This window comes from Anarhichas minor, unplaced genomic scaffold (assembly GCF_050575085.1).
Source record: "Anarhichas minor isolate MPS153535 unplaced genomic scaffold, ASM5057508v1 ptg000017l, whole genome shotgun sequence".
NCBI lineage: Eukaryota > Metazoa > Chordata > Actinopteri > Perciformes > Anarhichadidae > Anarhichas > Anarhichas minor.
In genome coordinates, this window is record NW_027466463.1 from 16,434,461 (window position 1) to 16,454,788 (window position 20,328).

The 20,328-nt window shown below is 44.1% G+C and overlaps 4 protein-coding genes across 8 annotated transcripts; 2 read left to right on the forward strand and 2 right to left on the reverse strand.

Annotated features, from left to right (window-relative positions):
- The first annotated feature begins 99 nt into the window (after positions 1-99).
- Positions 100-12,967, forward strand: gch2 (GTP cyclohydrolase 2). 4 transcript variants are annotated; one of them, XM_076093956.1, is made up of 8 exons: positions 100-1,356; positions 3,719-4,072; positions 10,439-10,770; positions 10,877-10,986; positions 11,240-11,295; positions 11,819-11,850; positions 11,979-12,063; positions 12,283-12,967. In XM_076093956.1, exons 3-8 carry the CDS (start codon positions 10,479-10,481, stop codon positions 12,407-12,409), a joined length of 702 nt encoding a protein of 233 aa, XP_075950071.1. In that variant the 5' UTR covers positions 100-1,356; positions 3,719-4,072; positions 10,439-10,478; the 3' UTR covers positions 12,410-12,967. The 4 variants fall into 4 exon arrangements, with proteins under 4 accessions (XP_075950071.1, XP_075950072.1, XP_075950073.1 ...); XM_076093957.1 differs by having other exon boundaries at positions 3,719-4,031; XM_076093958.1 differs by lacking the exons at positions 100-1,356; positions 3,719-4,072 and adding an exon at positions 8,238-8,285.
- msh2 (mutS homolog 2 (E. coli)) lies at positions 129-7,066 on the reverse strand. 2 transcript variants are annotated; one of them, XM_076093950.1, is made up of 16 exons: positions 6,796-7,062; positions 6,458-6,606; positions 5,472-5,756; positions 5,192-5,338; positions 4,908-5,057; positions 4,560-4,693; positions 3,880-4,079; positions 3,659-3,768; positions 3,421-3,544; positions 2,784-2,934; positions 2,600-2,697; positions 2,065-2,310; positions 1,129-1,333; positions 794-1,041; positions 537-709; positions 129-377 (listed from the first exon to the last, which is right to left on the reverse strand). In XM_076093950.1, exons 1-16 carry the CDS (start codon positions 7,001-7,003, stop codon positions 201-203), a joined length of 2,805 nt encoding a protein of 934 aa, XP_075950065.1. In that variant the 5' UTR covers positions 7,004-7,062; the 3' UTR covers positions 129-200. The 2 variants fall into 2 exon arrangements, with proteins under 2 accessions (XP_075950065.1, XP_075950066.1); XM_076093951.1 differs by lacking the exons at positions 129-377; positions 537-709; positions 794-1,041; positions 1,129-1,333 and having other exon boundaries at positions 2,149-2,351; positions 6,796-7,066.
- Positions 12,968-13,746: 779 nt separating the features above from the next.
- Positions 13,747-15,580, reverse strand: cript (cysteine-rich PDZ-binding protein). The gene is made up of 5 exons (XM_076093960.1): positions 15,427-15,580; positions 15,172-15,237; positions 14,738-14,792; positions 14,447-14,550; positions 13,747-14,202 (listed from the first exon to the last, which is right to left on the reverse strand). The coding sequence occupies exons 1-5, from the start codon at positions 15,440-15,442 to the stop codon at positions 14,138-14,140; spliced, it is 306 nt and encodes a 101-aa protein (XP_075950075.1). The 5' UTR covers positions 15,443-15,580; the 3' UTR covers positions 13,747-14,137.
- Positions 15,581-16,067: 487 nt separating this feature from the next.
- Positions 16,068-18,583, forward strand: pigf (phosphatidylinositol glycan anchor biosynthesis, class F). The gene is made up of 5 exons (XM_076093961.1): positions 16,068-16,428; positions 16,911-17,002; positions 17,280-17,396; positions 17,490-17,598; positions 18,203-18,583. Exons 1-5 carry the CDS (start codon positions 16,201-16,203, stop codon positions 18,314-18,316), a joined length of 660 nt encoding a protein of 219 aa, XP_075950076.1. The 5' UTR covers positions 16,068-16,200; the 3' UTR covers positions 18,317-18,583.
- The last annotated feature ends 1,745 nt before the right edge of the window (positions 18,584-20,328 follow it).

Below are 20,328 nucleotides of genomic sequence, written 5' to 3' on the forward strand. Positions count from 1 at the left end.
TGTCCGGTCGTACTAAACAGAAATGCTGCTGAAGGACCACAGGAGGTATTGATGTAGTTCAGGTTTACATAACGCTAACAGTATGTGTTTACGAAGAAATCTGGTGTCAAAAAACACTAAGACGCATCCAGAATTAATTCTTTATTGAAAAACTATACAACATAAACCGGGTGTCCACCATGTCGAACGCGAGTCTAAAATCAAGCTGTTTTTGCAGGAACGCAGCGTGAAAGGATCTCTGTGATATACGTGTTGTTTTGGGCGACGAGCTCCTGCTTCATTTTCTTGAGGGCCGCCTTCACCTCTTCTTCACTCATGGTGTCAGCAGGGAGGGACTTAGCCTTCTCCAGGAAGTCCTGGATCAGGTTCTCCCCCACCTGAAGGACGGGGAATAACAAAAGAAAACAGCAGTCGGCCTCATGACTATGTATGTTTAGGTCAGTTGAAAAATTTTTCTTGTAGTGGGAAAAACTAGATATTTTTGTGGCATGACCACATGAGGTTAATTATGCATGGCTATATATTGAGCAGGGTACTTGTTTGTCTGTCCGTCGTCTCTTGGCCTCAGGCTCCTCCTGCTCAGACTTCTCCCCCGCAGGTTCCTGGAACTCCTCCAGCTCCGCCGCCTTCTCCTTCGCCATGGCCACCACCGACGCCGGGAAGCACGCCAACTCGGCAACGTGGATTCCAAAACTCTGATCGCACACACCTGAACACACAGTTAGGGGGGCCTGGGTCAGTTCACCTGCCTCCTCTCCACAAAATAGATGTGACTTTATTGTGCCGTGCTGACCTGATTTGACTCTGTACAGCATGGTGAGTGTGTTGTGGGAGGTCAGGGCCGTGACGTGCAGGTTGTGGACGGTCGGCTGCTGCGCCGCCAGCGCCGTCAGCTCGTGGAAGTGAGTGGCAAACAGACAGAAGCAGCTGATTTCGGAGGCGATGTGTTCGCTGATGGCCCACGCCAGGCCGAAGCCGTCGTACGTGGACGTGCCTCTGCCGAGCTCGTCGATTATGATGAGCGAGTTCTCCGTGGCCGAGCTGGAGGGACGACACCCGCGATGAGAAAAGACTTGTGTGTGTGTCATCTTTTGTAGTTTTACACCAGCTTGTACGTCTTGTTCTTACCGCAGGATGGCAGCCGTCTCCAGCATCTCGGACATGAAGGTGGACACTCCTTTGACCTGGCTGTCTCCCGCTCCCACCCTGGCCAGGATGCTGTCAATCACGCTAAGCTCCGCTTTCTCGCACGGCACAAAGCAGCCAATCTGAGCCATCAGAGCAATCACACCGACCTGACGGATAAACGTCGACTTGCCGCCCATATTTGGTCCTGCAGACGAGGGGAGAAGAGTCGTGAGTTTCATCATCACAGATTAACGTTGTTGTTGTTGTTGCTTCAGAAAAGGAACTCGACTAAAGAATTAGATGAGGAACTAAACTTCTAAGCATTCCTCTGTTTACTTCACATCTGAAAAACGTGAAGATTGTGCTTTTTAGGACATTTACTGATTAAAAAGACGACGACTGAGGTAACACAATTTTCACAAAACAACTGAGCAATTGTGGGACTGATTTCTGAATCAATGGACTGGGTGAAAAGCACAATGGAAGCTCTAGATGGTCTGCCCAGGGCTCCCATGCATCTCCAGAGATCCTTTTCCAAGATAATCTGTCTGGATCACACCATCTCTGTGGAAGTCTTGATTTAAAAGGACATGCAGTCTATGGCACGTAAAGGTTATCTGTCATGGTGTGATCTATTGTAGCTCAACAAGGCAGCGTTGTGTTTGAAAAGGCAAAGCTAGCGAAGTAAAAAGAGCACCGTTGCTAAACGAGCTAGCGAGCCACCATAAACAACTGGAAAATTGGTTAACTGCTTCTCAGGACACGTGGGAACCCTGTGTCTTCTGAGTAATTGGAAAATGTGTGAAAGGGGTCACTCAGTGATAAATCTGCAGCTCGCATTAACTTTCATAGCTTTATAGTGAGTTTCACTCTCCTTTCAACTTTGATGTTTTTCTCCTAATTGCTCTACTTTGGAAGTGAGTCATCTCTTCATACCCGTTATAATATAGAAGTCCTTCTCTCCCTGGATGAAGGACATGTCGTTGGGTATGAAGGCGGTGTCTGCGTCCGTCTCCATGCAGGGATGTCTGGCCTGCTTCAGCTCCATACGCCTGCAGCCGTCCGCCAACAGCCGGGGCCGAACGTACGGCACCGGAGCAGAGACGGACGCCACGGCAAAACTCGCCACTGCGTCCATCTGAGCCGTCACGTCGCTCAGCGTCTGGAGAGGATCCACGTAACCTGCCGGTTCACAGAGTTCAGACTGCAGCACATGCGGGCTCCTAAAAAAAACAACTAAAATCTGATGAAAGAACATCATGTGACTACAAGACCAAACTCTATTTAGAAGTTAAAAGCACTGCATCGTTTAGTAGAAAATGTGAATGAAATCATTACTAAAAAAAAAGGTCACAAATCTAACTCCATGGAATTATGAGATTATCATTTCCACGTATAATTGAATTCTGTCAAATCGATTGCTGAAATCATGCTGAGAAGACAGTGAGCAGCATGTGATGACGTTCCTCACCTGACGCGATGTTGATGATCTCTTTCACAATGGCATTCTGGGCCTCCTCATACTCCTCTCTGTTCTTGGCGTACTCCTCATTCAGAGCGCTCAGCTTACTGTAAACACGCGACAGAGCATCAGCTGACAGCGAGAGCGCCTCTATCCGAGGCAGACGTGGAGCATGTGACGCAGTGAGACGGACCTGTTTGTGAAGCGCACTCCGTTCTTCTGAACATCCAGCGTGGTGAATTTCTTGTTGTTCCTCAGACTCTTCTCCTCCTTGCAGGTGACTCTCAGGAAAAAACCCAGCATGGCGTTTGACTCCAGCTTCACCGTCTTACCAGCGTCCAGACCTGAAACACAAAGTTGCCCGAAGTTCAAAACATCATCCGGGTAATGCTTCGGAGCTTTGACCGTTGCAAACGTCCAAATTAGTGCACGCCCCCCCAAAAAAATCCCAAATAGTAACCCCACATTATTCCGGAGGAGATCTATAGATGGTCTCAACAAAGCCAGGTCTTCTATTTAATATGTTGACGTAACCCTAGAGTAAATGAGTTTTTGGGGCCAGTAAAGTCTTCAACATGTACAGTTATCGCTGGAGTTATTGGACTAGCATTGACTTCACTCAATCAGTGTCTCTGCAGCACATGATGACCGCATGGTGTAATTGAATTGCTTTGGCGTTTTTGTCACGCCTCATCTTAAAAAAACTCATCAGCAGACGCCTGAGGTCACTCCCTTGAACTACAGAATCAAACTTCTTTGCGCAGATGTCCATCTGTTGGATAAATAAATCATCGACTTGGATCCCTTCGTGTTTGCTTGTGTATATTCACCCAGTTCTCTGGCTGCACTGTTCAGCACCGCCTGCATGCTCTTCTCCAGAGCGTCCATCTTTTCTCTCAGCTCACTCAGCGCTGGGTCGAACGATGCCTTCACCAGGAACTCATGGTGGTCAATCTACGCGCAACATGCAAGTACAAATGCACGTTAACGACGTGTAGAATTGTTAAACAATACGGAGGCAAGTATTCTTACATTGTACATGTGAAGATAAAATACTAAAGCGAAGACCTGGTTCATGTCCAGCGTGGTTTCAATCATCTCCTGATACTTAACAAAGTCCGTTTGCAGGTCTCTGAGAGGAGAGAGGAACACCGCCTCCAACAGAACCTGGTAGCTACCTACAACACACACAAGAAAACAAAACAGGTAGTATGTACGGACAATGAATGAATGCACTCTACTGTACGTGTGTTGTGTTCAGATAGTATCAACTGCAGGTTTGTGTGTACCTGAGTATCTCTCCAGGGCAGAGACGAGGGCGGGGACGTGGCTCACAGCCTGGTAGACGCGGAAGCAGTCCTGCAGCGTCGCAGAGTGACGGTGGAACTTCTTGGCCAGACGGTGAAGATCAGGAAACCGCCGCAGCAAGTCCTCCTGACAGGTCTGCCTGAGCTCAGAGTCACAAACGAAGCTCTCCACCAGGTCCAGCCTACACACACACACACACACACACACACACACACACACACACACACACACACACACACACACACACACACACACACACACACACACACACACACACACACACACACACACACACACACACACACACACACACACACACACACACACACCAGAAGTGTCCTCAAAAATGTGTCCTAGTGTAATGAATTTCAATAGCAGATTATATGGCAATCTAACAAATACTACTCTGGACTGCATCTACTGTTACTCAAATAAAACACACGATTCATAACAGCACAGGCTGTTATTCAAAAGAACAGGGCGGTCCCGATCTAGTGTTTTGATACTTCTAGCTCCCCAACTGTTGATTAAATATGTATCTGACACACTGAAATAACAGCTGCAGCCTACTAAAACTGACAGTTTAATTTTCTGCGACTATCCATTCAAATATGCCTCAGGACATCAGACGTCACACCTTGTTACCGTCATTTAAAATTACCTTTCTTCTATTTTGGTTTTGTCCATGAGCGGTTGTTTGATCCACTGGTTGACGAGACGCTGGCCCTGCGGCGTACGGCACTTGTTCAACAGACCGGCCAGTGAATGAGCTCCGCTGGTGTCATCGGGTGATCCCTGGAGGATTAAATTCATCATTAACATGTTCCCATGGCCTATTCGATCATTATCACGAGAACGTCTAGAAAAGAGATCCCGTGACATCCACAACCATAGAAAATGCGCCAGCAGCAGCAAAACAAGAGGCTCAGTAAACACCGTCCTGGAACGCCAATAAAATCAAAACTACATGCATGACTGGTGAGAAAGTGTGAGGCCCCCTGTCACTGACCTGGAAGAGGTTCAGAGCCCTCACGGCAGCGTTGTCCAGCCTCATGTACTGACCCAGGTCCAGTGGGGTGAGACTGAAGGAGTTGAAGTTGGACTCGTCAGAGAGCAGTTCAAGGAAACGCACCACTGCGGCCAAGCACGACATGGCCACCTGTGAATGAAACCACCATATTTAAAACAGCTGGAGGGCACAAAAAGGCTCAATGACCCATTTCTTCATATGATGACTATATGTTTGTACGATGCCATGTGGAATCGTCGGGGGATCTCTTTCTTTTTGCTCACCTGCTTGTCCAGCTCAGGCAGCGTGTTGCTCGCCACGGTCTCTCCTCTCTTGGCCCTCAGCAGCCTGTTGAGATCCTGGACCATGTCCTTGCTACTGAACTCCGCCCTCTTCCTGTCTGAGATCAGCATGCCGCCGCGCTGCACCACCTAAACAAACACACGATAACCACAATGTCCTCTTAACGCCGTAATCGCACAATGTACTCATACAATACTTCGGCCTGTACCGTTAAAGAATGCCGACATCTGATGAAACACAATCCACTAAACACACACATACCTCCCGTAGTTTACTGCCGTCGGTGTTGCCTTCGCCCTGGGCCAAGAGACACTCTTTGGGGCTGATTTGGACCAGAAGGGACTCCAGGTTGGAGAAGATCTCGTTGTCTGGGAACTCGCACACTCCCATCGTCCTCTGGGCTGCGTCCACATAGCCGACCCCGACCACGCGCTGTCCGTCGGCTCCGGTGGCGAACCGCACGGCTACAACTCCTGCACAACCCACTGCCCCGGTTCCACCACCGAACAAGATCTCCTCAAACTGAGTCAAGTTTCCTGGAGAGGCCTGAGAGTGGAGGAAATGGGCCAGACGGATGAGAGGCAACAGACAGATGGAGACGGAGAAACAAGCCTTTATTTTATTGGTATATTTTGACCACTTGGAGGCAGCAGAAACAAGTTGTGAACACAAAATTGACAGTGGGGGCGATTGTGGCTAAGTGGATAGCAGGGCCGTCTTTCAATCAGAGGGTTGGCGGTTCGAACTCCGGCTCCGCTAGTTGCATGTCGATGTGTCCTTGAGCAAGACACTTAACCCCAAAATTGCTCCTGTAGCTGTGCCTATGGTGTAGAAATGTGATAGACTCTGAATTGTAAGTTGCTTTGGATAGAAGCGTCTGCTAAATGACTGTAATGTAATGTAATGACATATCACCTTTAAATTGACATGGTAAAGACCAGCGGATAACTTGTTTTAAGCTGTTTCATGTCTGCCGTTTAACATTTTGGGACTATGTTTGACTTTCATCATACTATTAACATTAATGTGTTTGCATAGATCCATACACTGATCAGACCAATTCAAATTATGATGACTTGTGCATACTTTATATACAGTACAGGGCCTCTGCTAAGAACACATTGTATAATGGAGCACTGGCACAAAGAAAGTAGGGACAACAACATGGCTCACCTACATTTTAAATGGTAGAGGAGTCTTTAACAGACAGAAAACACACCGACACTCCTCGACAACCAACACAATACCTTGTAGTCGATCTTCCAGTCGTGCTCCTTGCTGCTCTTGCTGTGGTTCTTGTACACCTCTACTCTGTACTGCTTCACCAGCAGCAAGTCTTTAACAAAGGCCTCGAAGTTCAGCTTGCTCAGCACCACGCTCTCCAGCTTGCGACTCCCTGTAGACCAACAAGCCCACGTTAATGATAAAAAACAACCCGTCAGTGCGACTACATTTAAACTAGCTATGCAGTACTTAGCAGGACTAGCAGCTAATGCATGCATTCGTAGCTAGCTTAGCTACAGCTAAGCTTCTAAGCAGCCTGCTGCTGCCAGTTTGCAAGCTTCGGCTATAGAGGCGAGATTACCTGAGCCCAAATATTTGATGACCCCATTCGTCTTGAAAACTTCCTTCGCCGCGAATATGGCGTCCTTTCCGTGAACAGTGTAGTAATCGTTACGGTCGAATATTCTGAAAGTCGTGTCCGGTTTCTCCGGCATGGAGGAAATGAAGCTGAGAAAGCCATGCTCAGCTGCACTGTCCAGAGACAGGTTCTGTTTCGGCTGCACCGCCATGCCGGAATCTCCCGCGCTGGTATCGCGCTGCAGCCAAACCGGAAACAAAGTTCTTCTTCTTCTTCTTCTTCTTCTCTGTGTTTATTTGCGGATCGCAAAGCAGCCAGCAACGTAAGAAAGATGCATAGCGCCAAATACTGTTTCAGAGCGTGTTGATTCATGGCATTAAAAACCCGAATACTAAGTGGTAAGAAGAAGGGGAAAAAGATAATAATAATAATAATATAGGAATATTTGAAATGTGCTCAACATCTTTCAGTTTTGAAATAAAATACTATAAATTGATTGTTCAATTATTATAATTTTCCATCAATTGCTCTTGCTTTGGCTCTGCTGCTGCCTTGAAATATAGTTAATTACAAAATAAAGCGATCTAATTAACCAACATTTTTGTTTATTTGCAGTTGCAAAAACTACTTTTTGGTGAATCACCACTAATGGCACTGTAAAAACCTTCAGCCTTGAAATAACAGATGACCACCACAAATAATGCATTATCAAATATTCCCACACACAGTGTAAAAACACTGTGTGATGAAGTACATCCACATCATTTAGTCTTACTTCATTAGATTGTGCAAGGGGAATTTGGCATTATATGATGTTGGCATGCATTGCATTAATTGCGGCTATTTGATTTTTAAGGATTAGTTTTCAACATTGATCAGTTGCATTGCATTTAGCATCATATACTTATATGATTGCTGGGTATATTTTAAGGACTTTAAATGTATGTAGAAAGAAAGAAAAAGTAATAATACAATTCTTCAGCTGAGGGGAAAGTCCAGGACACAGTGGGAACTGTTGATTGAAGGGTAGAACATAAAGGTTAATTGCATGCCTGCATGTGAGAATATCAGCTCCCCTTTTCCCGGATCTGTGAAAACACATGCTGCCATCGAGTTTCCAAGAAAGCGCATGACTAATATCATCAGCAACAGCACAATCAATGTGTTTCCATGACAAGTGATCATACTCTATTGTTCGTTTGTCAAAATGACAACACAACAGGCTGTACTGCACTATTATCATTTACATGGCAAACCACCAAAAACCACTCCTGTTTAGGTTTTGCAAAGTGTTCTGGCAGACCTCAAACCTGGCAGAAATAGCATAAGTCATAAAATGTAATGTGGTAAAAGTGATTACATTGTCTGAAGGCAAATGTTTTGTGTTACAATGCTGTGAGGACTGAGACCTGACTGGCTGATCAGGATCAGTATGGCTGAACCATACTGAGCAACGGATCCAGTTTGACCAGTGTTTCTTGTTCCAAATGCCAGTAAGTGGAGTTTTTCTTGTGTTTGTTGTTTTCCAGGATGTTTTGTTTTCCAGGATGTGGCTTTAAACTTTCCTTTGCACCAATTTGTGAGCGGTAAATCACCATAGTAATCGCACACCACATGCAAGAGGAGCTCTGAGGCATCAACAGACACGCCGGAGCTAAAGGTCGTCATGAGCCGAGCAGCACGTTGTCCTTGTTTGCTGTGATAACTTGATTCTCCTCAGTAAAAAGTCATTAACTCACCAACACAGACAGTTTGTTTCAGATTTATTCAGCCAGCATTTAATCTCCCTTCATCCTGCCCCGACTTATAGTAACTTTTTTTTTATCACTTTAGTGTCTGTCTGTCGGCTGGTCCATCACTTTGGCCCAGATTGAAATATTAAAACAACGACTGGATGGATTGCCATAACATTTTGTACAGTCATGGTCCCCAGAGGATGAATCTTATGACCTTTGGTGATCGGTCTACCCTGACTGTTCTTCTAGCGCCACCAGCAGGTTGACATTTGTGGCTCACAGACAACTTTTGGCTTTCAGTATTATCCCAAACCTGTGCACTCCAAAAGCAGCACCCATTGCTTTCTACCTTTTTCATTTTTGATATTACCAGAGGGGAGAGGTGAAGTCAGGAATTTAAACAGTAGTGTCCTTTTAAATGAAATGTTTTGAATGGCTACATGCAAACAAGTTATGTCTCTGTGTAGAAGGGTTTTAACTGAGCAGTGGACACGGCAGGCATTTTGACTTGTCAAGGCAGGGAAAGCACAGGAACCATGGATGCTTTTCAATATGATAAGTTAGTCTTCCTCGTGTCCTCGCATCATCTTTCCTCGCTTGACCTAGAAATATTTGCCCCTCCGAGGATCTTCTAATCGCTTAGATGCACCTCGAGGAGATGAGGAGCGAGGAGGCTTATGGAGGAGCTGAGAGAGAGGAAACACCAGTTTATTCTTTCCAGAAGTCTTTATAGCTGCCGCGACATAAAAGAGGCATGACACAGCTGGAATAATCAGGACTCTACAAATGTTAAATGTTCCTCACTCAACCATATATACATGTCACTCTTTATTTGTATCGTACTTATATACACAATAAAATATATAAAGGCCTTCATATTTCTCTCTCTCTTGCTCTCTCCACACACACACCCTGTCTGTTAAATAGAAATATATGACATCTGTGCCATCAGTTGTGCCACATGTCATAGCCCCTCCTTTTTGTAAGGCACAGACGCTACCTTTTGAATTAGGAGAAACCAGTTGTAGTATTAGTTGTGTTGAGCTATCTAAATTGTCCTTGTTTGAGTTGTTTATTGAAAACAGCTGAAAGTTTGTACATTTTGCCAATAAACCGAATTTGCAATGGGGGTTGAACAATTTTGAGTGCAACTGTATATATGTATATGTGTGTGTGTGTGTGTGTGTGTATATATATATACTGTGTGTATATATGTACATATATGTATCTCCTTCAGTTATATGTACATAATACTAAATGTCAGGGGTTTTTACCTTGTTTTGTATTTAGCTGTGAGTACATTGAATGCATTGATTTTCTGGCTTTTCCAGAATTGAGGATTTGCTGCTGTTCACTGTTTGTGTAATACCTTTTGGTTTGGAGTTTCAACTGTTGGTCAGACAAACAAAGACATTTGTCACCTTATGGTTCTGGGAAAGTGTGATGTACATAATGTTTTGTGGCTGCGGCCACAATTTGAAAATGTTCAATCTACCTGCATGGCACTGAGCACATCAACAAACTGCAGTAAATTACAAAGTCACGAGCCTGCAGGAAGAGAGAGGTCTGTGTATTTTCTAGTAAAGGGAGATAATCAGAACGAATGACTGGAGACGGACAATAATACAGTCTGTGTGTCAAGTGATGAACAAAACTCAAGTGATGAACAAAACTCTCCCAACCCTGCATGGGTTGGGAGAGGGGGGGGGGGGGCTCTGTGATGACATTTAATCTGCTGACGAAAATAAATCTTTTGACGTAGGCGGCAACTTGACAAATGATGCGCACGAGGCACCGGGTTTAGGCTTTATAAACGCGGTGAGCACCGGGACCAAGAGTAGTTGAACTCTCCAGACCTGCAGTGTATCTCAGCTCCAGGACTCCTCTCATCACTCCTTCTCTTCTTCCAGAGCTAGAAAAAAAAAGAAAAACCCACAAAAAACCTCCGACATGAACAGCCACAGCAACGGAAAGGTCAACGACACCGTGGAGGAGTTCCAGTGCAACAACAGCTTCAACGACCTCATCATCGACACCAAGAAGTCCGCCGTGCACCGCAAGCACGAGACGTCCCGCAAAGAGGACGAGGACAAGTCCCGCTTACCTGCGCTGGAGGCCGCCTACACCAGCATAATCCAGGAGCTCGGGGAGGACACGAGCCGGCAGGGGCTGCTGCGCACGCCGCTGCGCGCAGCCAAGGCCATGCAGTTCCTCACCAAGGGCTACCACGAGAACATCGAGGGTGAGTAAACAGGTTCATCTCTTTTCCAACATTTATCAAGTGAATCATTGACTGTAAGTAGATGATATTTCTTTGAGCGTGCATATGTGTGTTTGTAACCCCCCAGACATCTTAAACAACGCCATATTTGACGAAGACCACGATGAGATGGTGATTGTGAAGAACATAGATGTGTTTTCACTGTGTGAACATCACCTGGTTCCCTTTTTTGGCAAGGTAAGGCCATGTGTGTGTGTGTGTGTGGTGGGGGTGTATGTGTGTGAGGGGGGGGGGGGGGGGGGGGGCTTGTGCATGTGAAGTGTTTCTGGGCCGAAAGCAAATATTAAATCATCATTAAAGTGTGTGTGTGTTTCTAAACGTTATGAACATTTGATAATAAATGTGTGTCTAAGTGTTGTACGGTGAGCATTTGAATTGATAATATTCACCATTCTTTGCTCTAATTATGCGACACCTGCTGTCTCTCCAGGTTCACATCGGATATATTCCCAACAAAAAAGTGGTCGGACTGAGCAAGCTGGCAAGGTAACGCACACACACACATAACCCTGCCGCTGCAAATGTTGCTGTGTGTGTGTCTGGTGTTGGTGCCGGTTGGCTGCGTTCTTCTGTTATTTCAGCGCATTGACCTGTAGGATTAAGTCTAAGCCCAGTGGCCATCATCTAGTCCCCTCATCAAGCACACTCGCAGTCTGAACTCTATCCGCTCTCGAGCCATGAGAAAATCCCCTCAGACCTGTGGGAATCACCAGTTATTATCACAGCCTCTCTGTCTGTCTCCTTCTTTCTCCCTTTCCTAAAATATCACACCATCTCTGAACATACGAACCCAGAATAACAGTAACAGAGTCAGAGTTTTTTTGTTGCTGTTGTTGGGTCTTGCATCACAAAGCTGTATGGGGTGAATCATTCACAGGTGAAGGGTCTGTACATTTGGATGGACAGAGTACAGGCCGAGAGTCAGGGACTGTTTGTCAAAAGATGAATCATTATTATGCCTGATCTTTAATCCTTCCTCTTCAATGTGCTTGTGCTCTGCTTTCTGCAGGATTGTGGAGATCTTCAGTCGGCGGCTTCAAGGTAAGCGACCAAATAAATAACCGAATGTGCATATAATCAACAGCCCTTTTCTTCTAGTTTACCCAAGAACTTGAATGCAATCTGGCTTCATCATGTTCACATATGCTCCAATGTTTTGTCTCTTTCAGTTCAGGAGCGTCTAACCAAGCAGATTGCCACGGGAATATCAGAGGCTCTGGAGCCAAAAGGTGTAGCTGTGGTTATTGAAGCAGCGTAAGTACACATCACAATTTCATCATCATCATTGGTATAATTTAAAGCTGCCCTACTACCACACGGGCAAATTTGAAAAGGTCAGCGTTCAATAATGAGACTGCCGGTACATGCATATTCCCTCATTTCAACATTCCCCGCTTTCCTCGGACGACTTTCCTCAAAACACGTCAAATGCTGCAGCTGCACATCTGATGTGCCATTTGTGTGTGTTTGCAGGCACATGTGTATGGTCATGCGTGGTGTCCAGAAGATGAACAGCCGCACAGTGACGAGCGTCATGTTGGGAGTTTACATGGAGGACCCCAAAACCAGGGAGGAGTTCCTGTCTCTGTCACAGAACTAACGAATGTCAGTCCTTCCAGGGCCTCTGTAGCACACGCAAAGCTCCAGAGTAACAGTAGATCTGCATCTGACTTTTAAGAACACATACAAACCAATAGCAGGAAACATAAAGCTGCTGTTTGATGCAGGATCCAAGCAAACTCTGGAGCTCACTTCACTGACCTGATAGATTTCAGTCCAGCTGCAGAAATCCATCACTATGAACTTTATAGGAAATATAAGACTCCCATTCTTGGTGCCTTTGGTAGATATTTTACATTTAATGTCTTATATTGCAATTGTGTTGTTATTAAGTATGAAACCTGATGTTGGAACATGTCAATACTGAAGATTTTCACTTTTTTAAAATAGGAATGTCATTGGTGGTTTTGCAAAGTGGATCTCTCACACCTTCCCTGACTTTATCATTGTACTTACAATCCACGGATTTTAATAATTTAATTAACTATGTGTCATTTATAAAGTCTTTGTAATGTATGACGTTTCTGAGATGCAAATGATTATATCTGTCGCATGTATTTGGAAGATTCTTTGCTAAAATAAAAGGATTTCAAAAAAATGTGAATGTCCTTTGTTCATAAGCGATAACAGCCAAGAAAACTGTTCAGTGCATTATGTTTGTTTCATTAATGACATTACAAAAGACACCTACTTTTTATACTCCATACTAATAATAGATTTTTGAGTATGTAGCGTGTAAGTGAGAACATTAAATTGATTAAACATGAGGGCTCTAGGGATGGCTGTGTAACGGCTATAAACTGGGATAGTATGATGTCCCTGAACGCCCCACGACACAGAATAACAGGAGCAAAAGGGCAGTGATAAGACAAGCAAACTAAAGGATCCATATAATTATACAACCAGTTGAAGTCACTCGTAACCAAAGTACACTTTATTTTAAATAATTTCCTTAGGAAGGTTTTTCCGACTCGTTAGCTACATCCCAACATTACCTACTGTATATTACCTGTATTAGCTAGAGACGGATGGCGTTTTTTATGCAGTGGTACAACAACATAAATCAATAATGAGACATAAAAACAAGTGTGCGCACATGTGGCTGAAGGCCTGAGGGAGAGCAAGGCCTTTGGATATCAAAGGAGGAGTCTGTCATCAGACAACCTGTGAACTATAACCTTTATCTCTGACAGCAATGGAGGAGGGGGGGGGGGCACACCTGACAGCACAGCGAGCAGTTTCCAAATACGATTATGTAAGCGTAAAGCAATTATTACCAGCATACAGGACAGATACGAGTATGTTGTGCGTAAGAGGCTAAAATTGTACCCTTTATGGCATCAGGCGGAGGTAAAAAAAGAATCCTGTCACATGTCCTTCATATTAAATGGTTTAATTCACTAAAAAATGAAACACTTGATATATTACATAGAGAAAATAACTTTGTATAACAGCAAAGAATTAAAGCCTAAGTATTGCATTTAAAATGTACAAAAAAATCTAGAAGCCTGGACTTGAAACAGGTGATGACTGGTGGTGTATTTGGATACAACAGTGCTTCCCTGTGTACGGCCACTGTAATAACTCCAGTGGCATTATGTGATATTCTGTAATAAGAGGGCAAAGCCAGCTGCAAGTCTCTCTCTTTCACAAAGGTGGGAAGAATAACACAAAAGAGCTACAGCAGGACATTGTGGATTGATGACAAACATAAACATCCATCTCATTCTCACTTCACTCGTGGAACTGTTCATTGATCGTCACGCTGTCACACAGATGTCTGTTTGTAGTTTTTGGTGTCCAAAACTTTCCTTCCACACATCGCGCAGATTCCTAAAGACAGAAAAAAAGAGGAAAGAAAGAAAATCAATATAAAAAAAAATCTGTTTAGAGGGAAAAGCAATATCGGGGGCAGGTGCTTCACTTTTTGTATTATGGAGCATGGAAAGGACCATTTACGGGCTTATGCTTCTTCACTTCAGAGCAAAACAAGTTATTAGATCCATTTTTAAATGCATGCTAAGGTTGTCAATTTTGTATCTTTACAGTATAAAGTCCAGTGTGAGTGAGTTTATACCTTTCTTGTATGCACAGCCCTGACAGTAGTGTGATCCAGACTGATGAACTGAGCTCTTGCAGATCCTGCAGGTAGCAAAGCCCGTCTTGCTGTATGGGTCAAACCTGAGAGAGGGAGATGCATTACAGACACATAACTAGAGATGCACCAATACGAGGTTAAGGGAATAAATGACTATGATAAATGTTAATGTGTAACAATTAGAGTGAGTCAATAAAAATAATTTTGTGTGACTTCCTGGAAATAAAAACAGAGAAAATGGTGGAAGTCAGACTTTAGCGAGCTACTCACCTGGCTTTCTTAGAAGTCAGGATCTTGTTTTCATTTAGCTTTCGCCCACCACCCTCTGAAAGTGAAAGAAGCAGAAAGAACTCAACTAACCATCATCATCTAAGACAGATGTTCTCAAGCTGGGGGTCAGGGGTACTGGACTGATCGGATAAAATCAGCTATTTCAAGATGTCACAGTGGGCTCTGGGAACTTGCAATGGGAATTAAAAGCCAATGGAAATCTGAACAATTAAACAAAACATAAGCAGGTTTATTTCTGTAATTACGGTTTACAGATTAAAGACACTCGCTCCTGTTTTATGTGCATGCAACATTGTAAAGTATATTTTTGAGAGTTTAATAAGTAAAAACTAATTTCTTTCTTGTGCACTTGCATAAATAAACATAGTAACAGACAAAAACACGTGATCACTGAATCTGTGTGCTCTGTTTACCTGTTGTATTCCGTGCTCCATCCTTCCAGGTGTCGGGTGTGATGACTTTACCGAGCTTCTTCTCGCCTGAAATAAGGAGTGACACACAATTTGTAGAGAAAATACCACGTCTAACGGGCCAAAACATGGACCAAAACAACAACAGCAATGACAACAGTTAGCTAGCAAGTTAGCTTTCAAAGGATGTAAATACTGCGCTAAAAGCACAACAAATAGGTTCGATTTAAAGATAGATCTTAACAGGGCGATACGTACACTTTTCACAAACCATGTTTCCTCTGTGTTTGTTTTAAATCGATGCTTTTCAGCGGTTGGTCAAAATAAAATCTAAACGTTAGCTAACTCTTAGCTTGCTCGGTCAATGTTTGTAAACTTCCGGTCGTTTCTTCGTCTTTCCTTCTTGCAACAGGCTGATTGGTCAAAGCTGTGACGATCTCAAATTTAATTGGCTGATACTACCGTCCGTCACAGAAAATCCAGTACGACGTCACTCACGTTAAAGAGTGGTAGGTGTAGGTGATGAATATCCATTTAAAAGTATGGGCCATTATATTAAAGTTAACAATACACAATAATAATTAAAAAAAGAGAGAGATTTTCTCTCTTTTTTTCTTCTTCTTCTCTGGTTGACCTACAAAATAATACTTCCTGTTTGCTCGTAAGGTTTCTTCAGAATAAAAGTCCACTGAAGGTGGCAATTGCTCCTGCGAGGGTTACATCCATGGTATTTAACAATATTTGAGACAGCAATTACTGTGGGAAAATATCACATTCATGATAAAGAAAGAATGCAATTAGGTCAGCTCTCTAAAAGTAGTTTTATTTTATGAATGATACTATTGGACTTTTATTGTGAAGTCCAAGCGGAAGTCTTTGTTACTCCATGTTTACGGAAGGCAGGTGAAGAAACTCAGCCATGGATTAAACCTCCTCTGTGCATCCGTTGCTGAATTAACATTTATGAGCACTTCATTTGAATTTTGCCTTCTACGTTTTATTCTCCTGTTGTAGATAGTCACGTGCTTCATCATGTGGGGCCATGAAATCAGAGCCATGGCGTCCACTCACGCCATCATCGCCGCCTCGGTGTTCATGGCCACCGTTCTACCTGCGGCGCTCGTGCGCGGCTTCTCGGTGTACGGCACTCACCTGCTGTGGCTCTACTCGGTGTCCGGTGCGGTCACCGCGGTCAGTGTCGCCGTCTTCTGGCTGCTCGGCATCACGCCGCCCACCAAGAAGCACACAGTGGGATACAAGGTGCTCCGACGTACTCTCATTGTGACTGTTGTATTCAAGTACAACTACAGAGACATGCATGAATGTACTTAAAGTATGCAAAGTAAACGTACTGACTGCAGTAGCTGATATTGCAAATACCGATGCATTAAAGTAGCATTTAATGTTTTAGCTGGTTTAGGTTTAGTTCTGTAGTTCATGACTTCTAGGGGCCAGGCCCTCTCTAAAGGGCCTCAAGACAGGTTTATTTGTATGGTACCTTTAAATAAATACAAGACCATTCAAAGTGCTTCACATAGAACATAAAGGCATTAAGAAAAGAAACATGAGGCAATCTAAAAATACACATTCATTTGATGTAAAAGATAAAAGTAGAAGATACAAATAAGCTAAAATAGAATAAAACAGACAAGAAAACATGTATACCAGGGAAACAAAGACTTTTACTCTTTGACTTAGAAGTTATCTGAACTTTTTCCTTTCCCCCCCACTTCCTTCTGCAGCTGTCTCGGTTGTTTCGTTCCTGTCTGTACTTCTTCCTGTCGTGCCTGTTCTTCCACACTGTGGTTGTTCTCTATGGAGCGCCGATGATTGAGTGAGTATCTGCTGACGCTCACGTGTGTAGAGAATGATGTAAAACAGATGCAAGTAGGTAACGCAACTTGAAATGTATCACGCACATAACCAAATAGAGTCTTTGCACACCGTCTGTTAGATTACTTTAAAGACATGCCACAGATTTTCATTTTGTCTCTGTGCATTAAGCTTCAAACTCTGTAATTATTCACTCCTAAAAATACCTGTTTTCTTCTTTGCTTCGTTGTATCGACACAGGTTCTGTTCGTGTCACTAAATCTCTCTATGTGTTTCAGATCCGCCTTGGAGACTTTCTCCCTAGCTGTGCTGCTGACCTCTTTAACCACACTGAGGTGTCTCTGTGTCCACGGCCCTAATGTCCAGGCCTGGATACGAGTATTCAGCCGGCACGGGTGAGCCTAAAACCTCCTCTTTCATGTGCTTATCTCGAGTCTCTAAATTGCATATACTAACGTGTCGTTGCTTCGCTCTGTCTCCGTCTCCAGAGCTATGTCTGTGTGGGACACCTGTCTACAGATTACAGTGGCCTGCACTTTGGTAGGAGCCTGGGTGGGAGCCTTTCCTATACCTCTGGACTGGGACAGGCCTTGGCAGGTCAGCACACAGTAACACCCTCACATAGACAGAATTTATTCTGTCGGTTCTTCATCCTAAAACTGGACGTCGTGCAAGAGCAATTTTTTATATTCCTATCAGCTTCATGAATGCCACCTGTTCATGAGGAGGTGCACGTTTATGAGATTCCATCGTTGGCATAATTGATGCCCCTAAACTTTTTATACAAGGCGGCTTGTTCCGCACCGTTTGTGGGAAAGTTTTGTTCACAAAAGTGTCACCGAAAAATAAAACCGTGGACTCCGAACACAAAATATCAGCTGGCAATACTGTAGTGTGACAGAAATAAAGAGGGAATGATTCGATAGCTTTCTTAAGCACTGAGATATTAGACAAGAGGATAGTATAGTCTACAGTTGATGATTTTACAATGTGCCAAATAGCTTCTTTAAGGGGTCATGAGTCATAAATGTTTGAAACCACTGATTTATAAAACGGCCAGCAGGGGGCGAAGTTCCTCTTTAGATAAAACATTACAAGTGGAAACATGCTTATAGGGAAAAAAGGATGACGTTTTCTAACAGCTCAGCTCCTCTTGATCTATCAGTGCAACGATCAGACTCGCTCTTCTTGCTTCTTGTAGGTTTGGCCTGTTTCCTGCAGTCTGGGCGCTACGATCGGCTTCCTGACCGGCCTTGTTGCAGCTCCCGCGTGGATCCACTACCATCGCAAACACCTCACGTACAAGTGCAAGTGACAGACAGACGTGTGCGTTTCTGTTTGTGACCGCGAGGGTATTTCTCGTATTCCTGCTCGTATTCCTTTAACTTTGTACCGGTTATTTATTGGGAGCATTCTCTCCTGTTGCTGCCTGTAAAAGAGGACTTTGTAATAACACGAGACGGTTAAGAGCGAGATGTACGCATGGAGGCTGAATATGTTCCTGAAGGTTTTTTTTGACATGAATGAAGCAATACTTCTTTATTGGATTTTTTTGATTAAAAGGTTGGAAATGTTCTCAACATCAGTCGTTGGAGTGATTGAATCCAAAAATGCTTGAACCTGTAGGTGGTGCTGTTGCATCACCACGCGTGTGTGTGTGTGTGTGTGTGTGTGTGTGTGTGTGTGTGTGTGTGTGTGTGTGTGTGTGTGTGTGTGTGTGTGTGTGTGTGTGTGTGTGTGTGTGTGTGTGTGTGTGTGTGTGTGTGTGTGTGTGTGTGTGTGTGTGTGTGTGTGCGTGCGCGTGCGCGTGCGTGCGCGTGCGTTTAAATGAAGAGAAGAAATCAAGCCTCACTCTCATTGGCAAAGTAATCAGTATTATAGTTGGGTGGTCATTTATTGAAAGAGTCGTGACGGAAAATTAGAACGTTAAAGACAAAGTGTAAACTCGCTGCAGCGTGTACTTCCATCCTGACACACACACACACACACTGTAGCCGTTCTTCACCTGCAAGCTGACTACTGATGAATACTGTTCCTTTTTAAACAGCCATTAATCTCGCTCCAACTCTATTTCAACTCCCTCCTCCCTCTCCTTCTCATTCCAGCTTTTCACATCCTCAGGCCACCGTATCGATTCACTTTCATTTTAGGGACATTCATTTTCCTCCTTTCATGCCGCTCGCATCTCTTATTCTCGCCTGGAAACCACAATGAAGCTTGCATTTTCTGCATCGCCGTGTCAAACTATGAAGTAAATGAGGGATGTTGTTTGCAGACAGATGTTTGTAATACAAATCCACTCACGTAATTACGTGCAGGAAAACATATAATTTGCAGTGTGAGTGGGATTGGTAGACATGGTTCTGCACAGAGCGGGGGGCATCTGTCCATTCACGCTGTGTTTGAACTGTTACATAAGGTTAGTTGCTGGGGAAAGGCTGAGAAAAATTGCCTGAAGAAGGAGAAAAGAGGGAAAAAAACGCATTTTCAAAACCTATATAGGGAGAGTGAGAAGCCCACGTGCACTTATGACACCAATCAGCACACCTTGTTCCTCCGACTGTTACATCCATTATCCTTGTTCTCCGGTCTTTTTCTCCAACACCTTCTCCAGAGGGCCCCCGGAGAGCAAAGGGTGTCACTGATTTCATCTCCAGCCGGCCTGTGGGGTGTGTCATCACACTGGGCATGTCACATCTAGTGATTTTTGTTGTAATTCGTTTTTTTTGTTCTATATGGGCTGTTCTAAATCGATTTATTGGGAGGACAGACATCTGTATGGAGTTGCTTTGTTCGAATGCTCGACTCTGCGAGCGGTGCTTTCATCTGCGAGACAAGGAGAAGGCCGTTCGCTCCCGACACAAAAAGCTACTGCTTCACAAAACACCCTCCCTGTTGAATCTCAGAGAACTTTATTTATTTATTGTTTGTTCTCGGGCTTTGTGAGGAGAGGTAATTTGTCACTCCTCCAGCCCTCTTCTCTCCCCAGCCTTTCCTGCAAGGCTGTTGTTGAAGGCACGGCAGAGCTGTTGTGTTTCTGCAGAGTGATATATTTTGAATTAAGACGCATCCTCTGCTCTCTGTGGTGTAGCACCCCAAATTAAACCTGGATGATCAATATTCTTTCGGGGGAGCATTGAATCAAATAACCGTGCAAACATATTGCTCAGGCTGCAGGGAACACAACACCCAGCTCTGCAGCTTCTTTAGCTACCATCTTGGTTTTACATCTTGCAAATTAACTGTTAGGTTCAGTCTCCTGACTCACACTGTGTTACCATGAATTCGTGAAGAAAACCTTTTTTTGCATTCCTCCACGGTGCACGG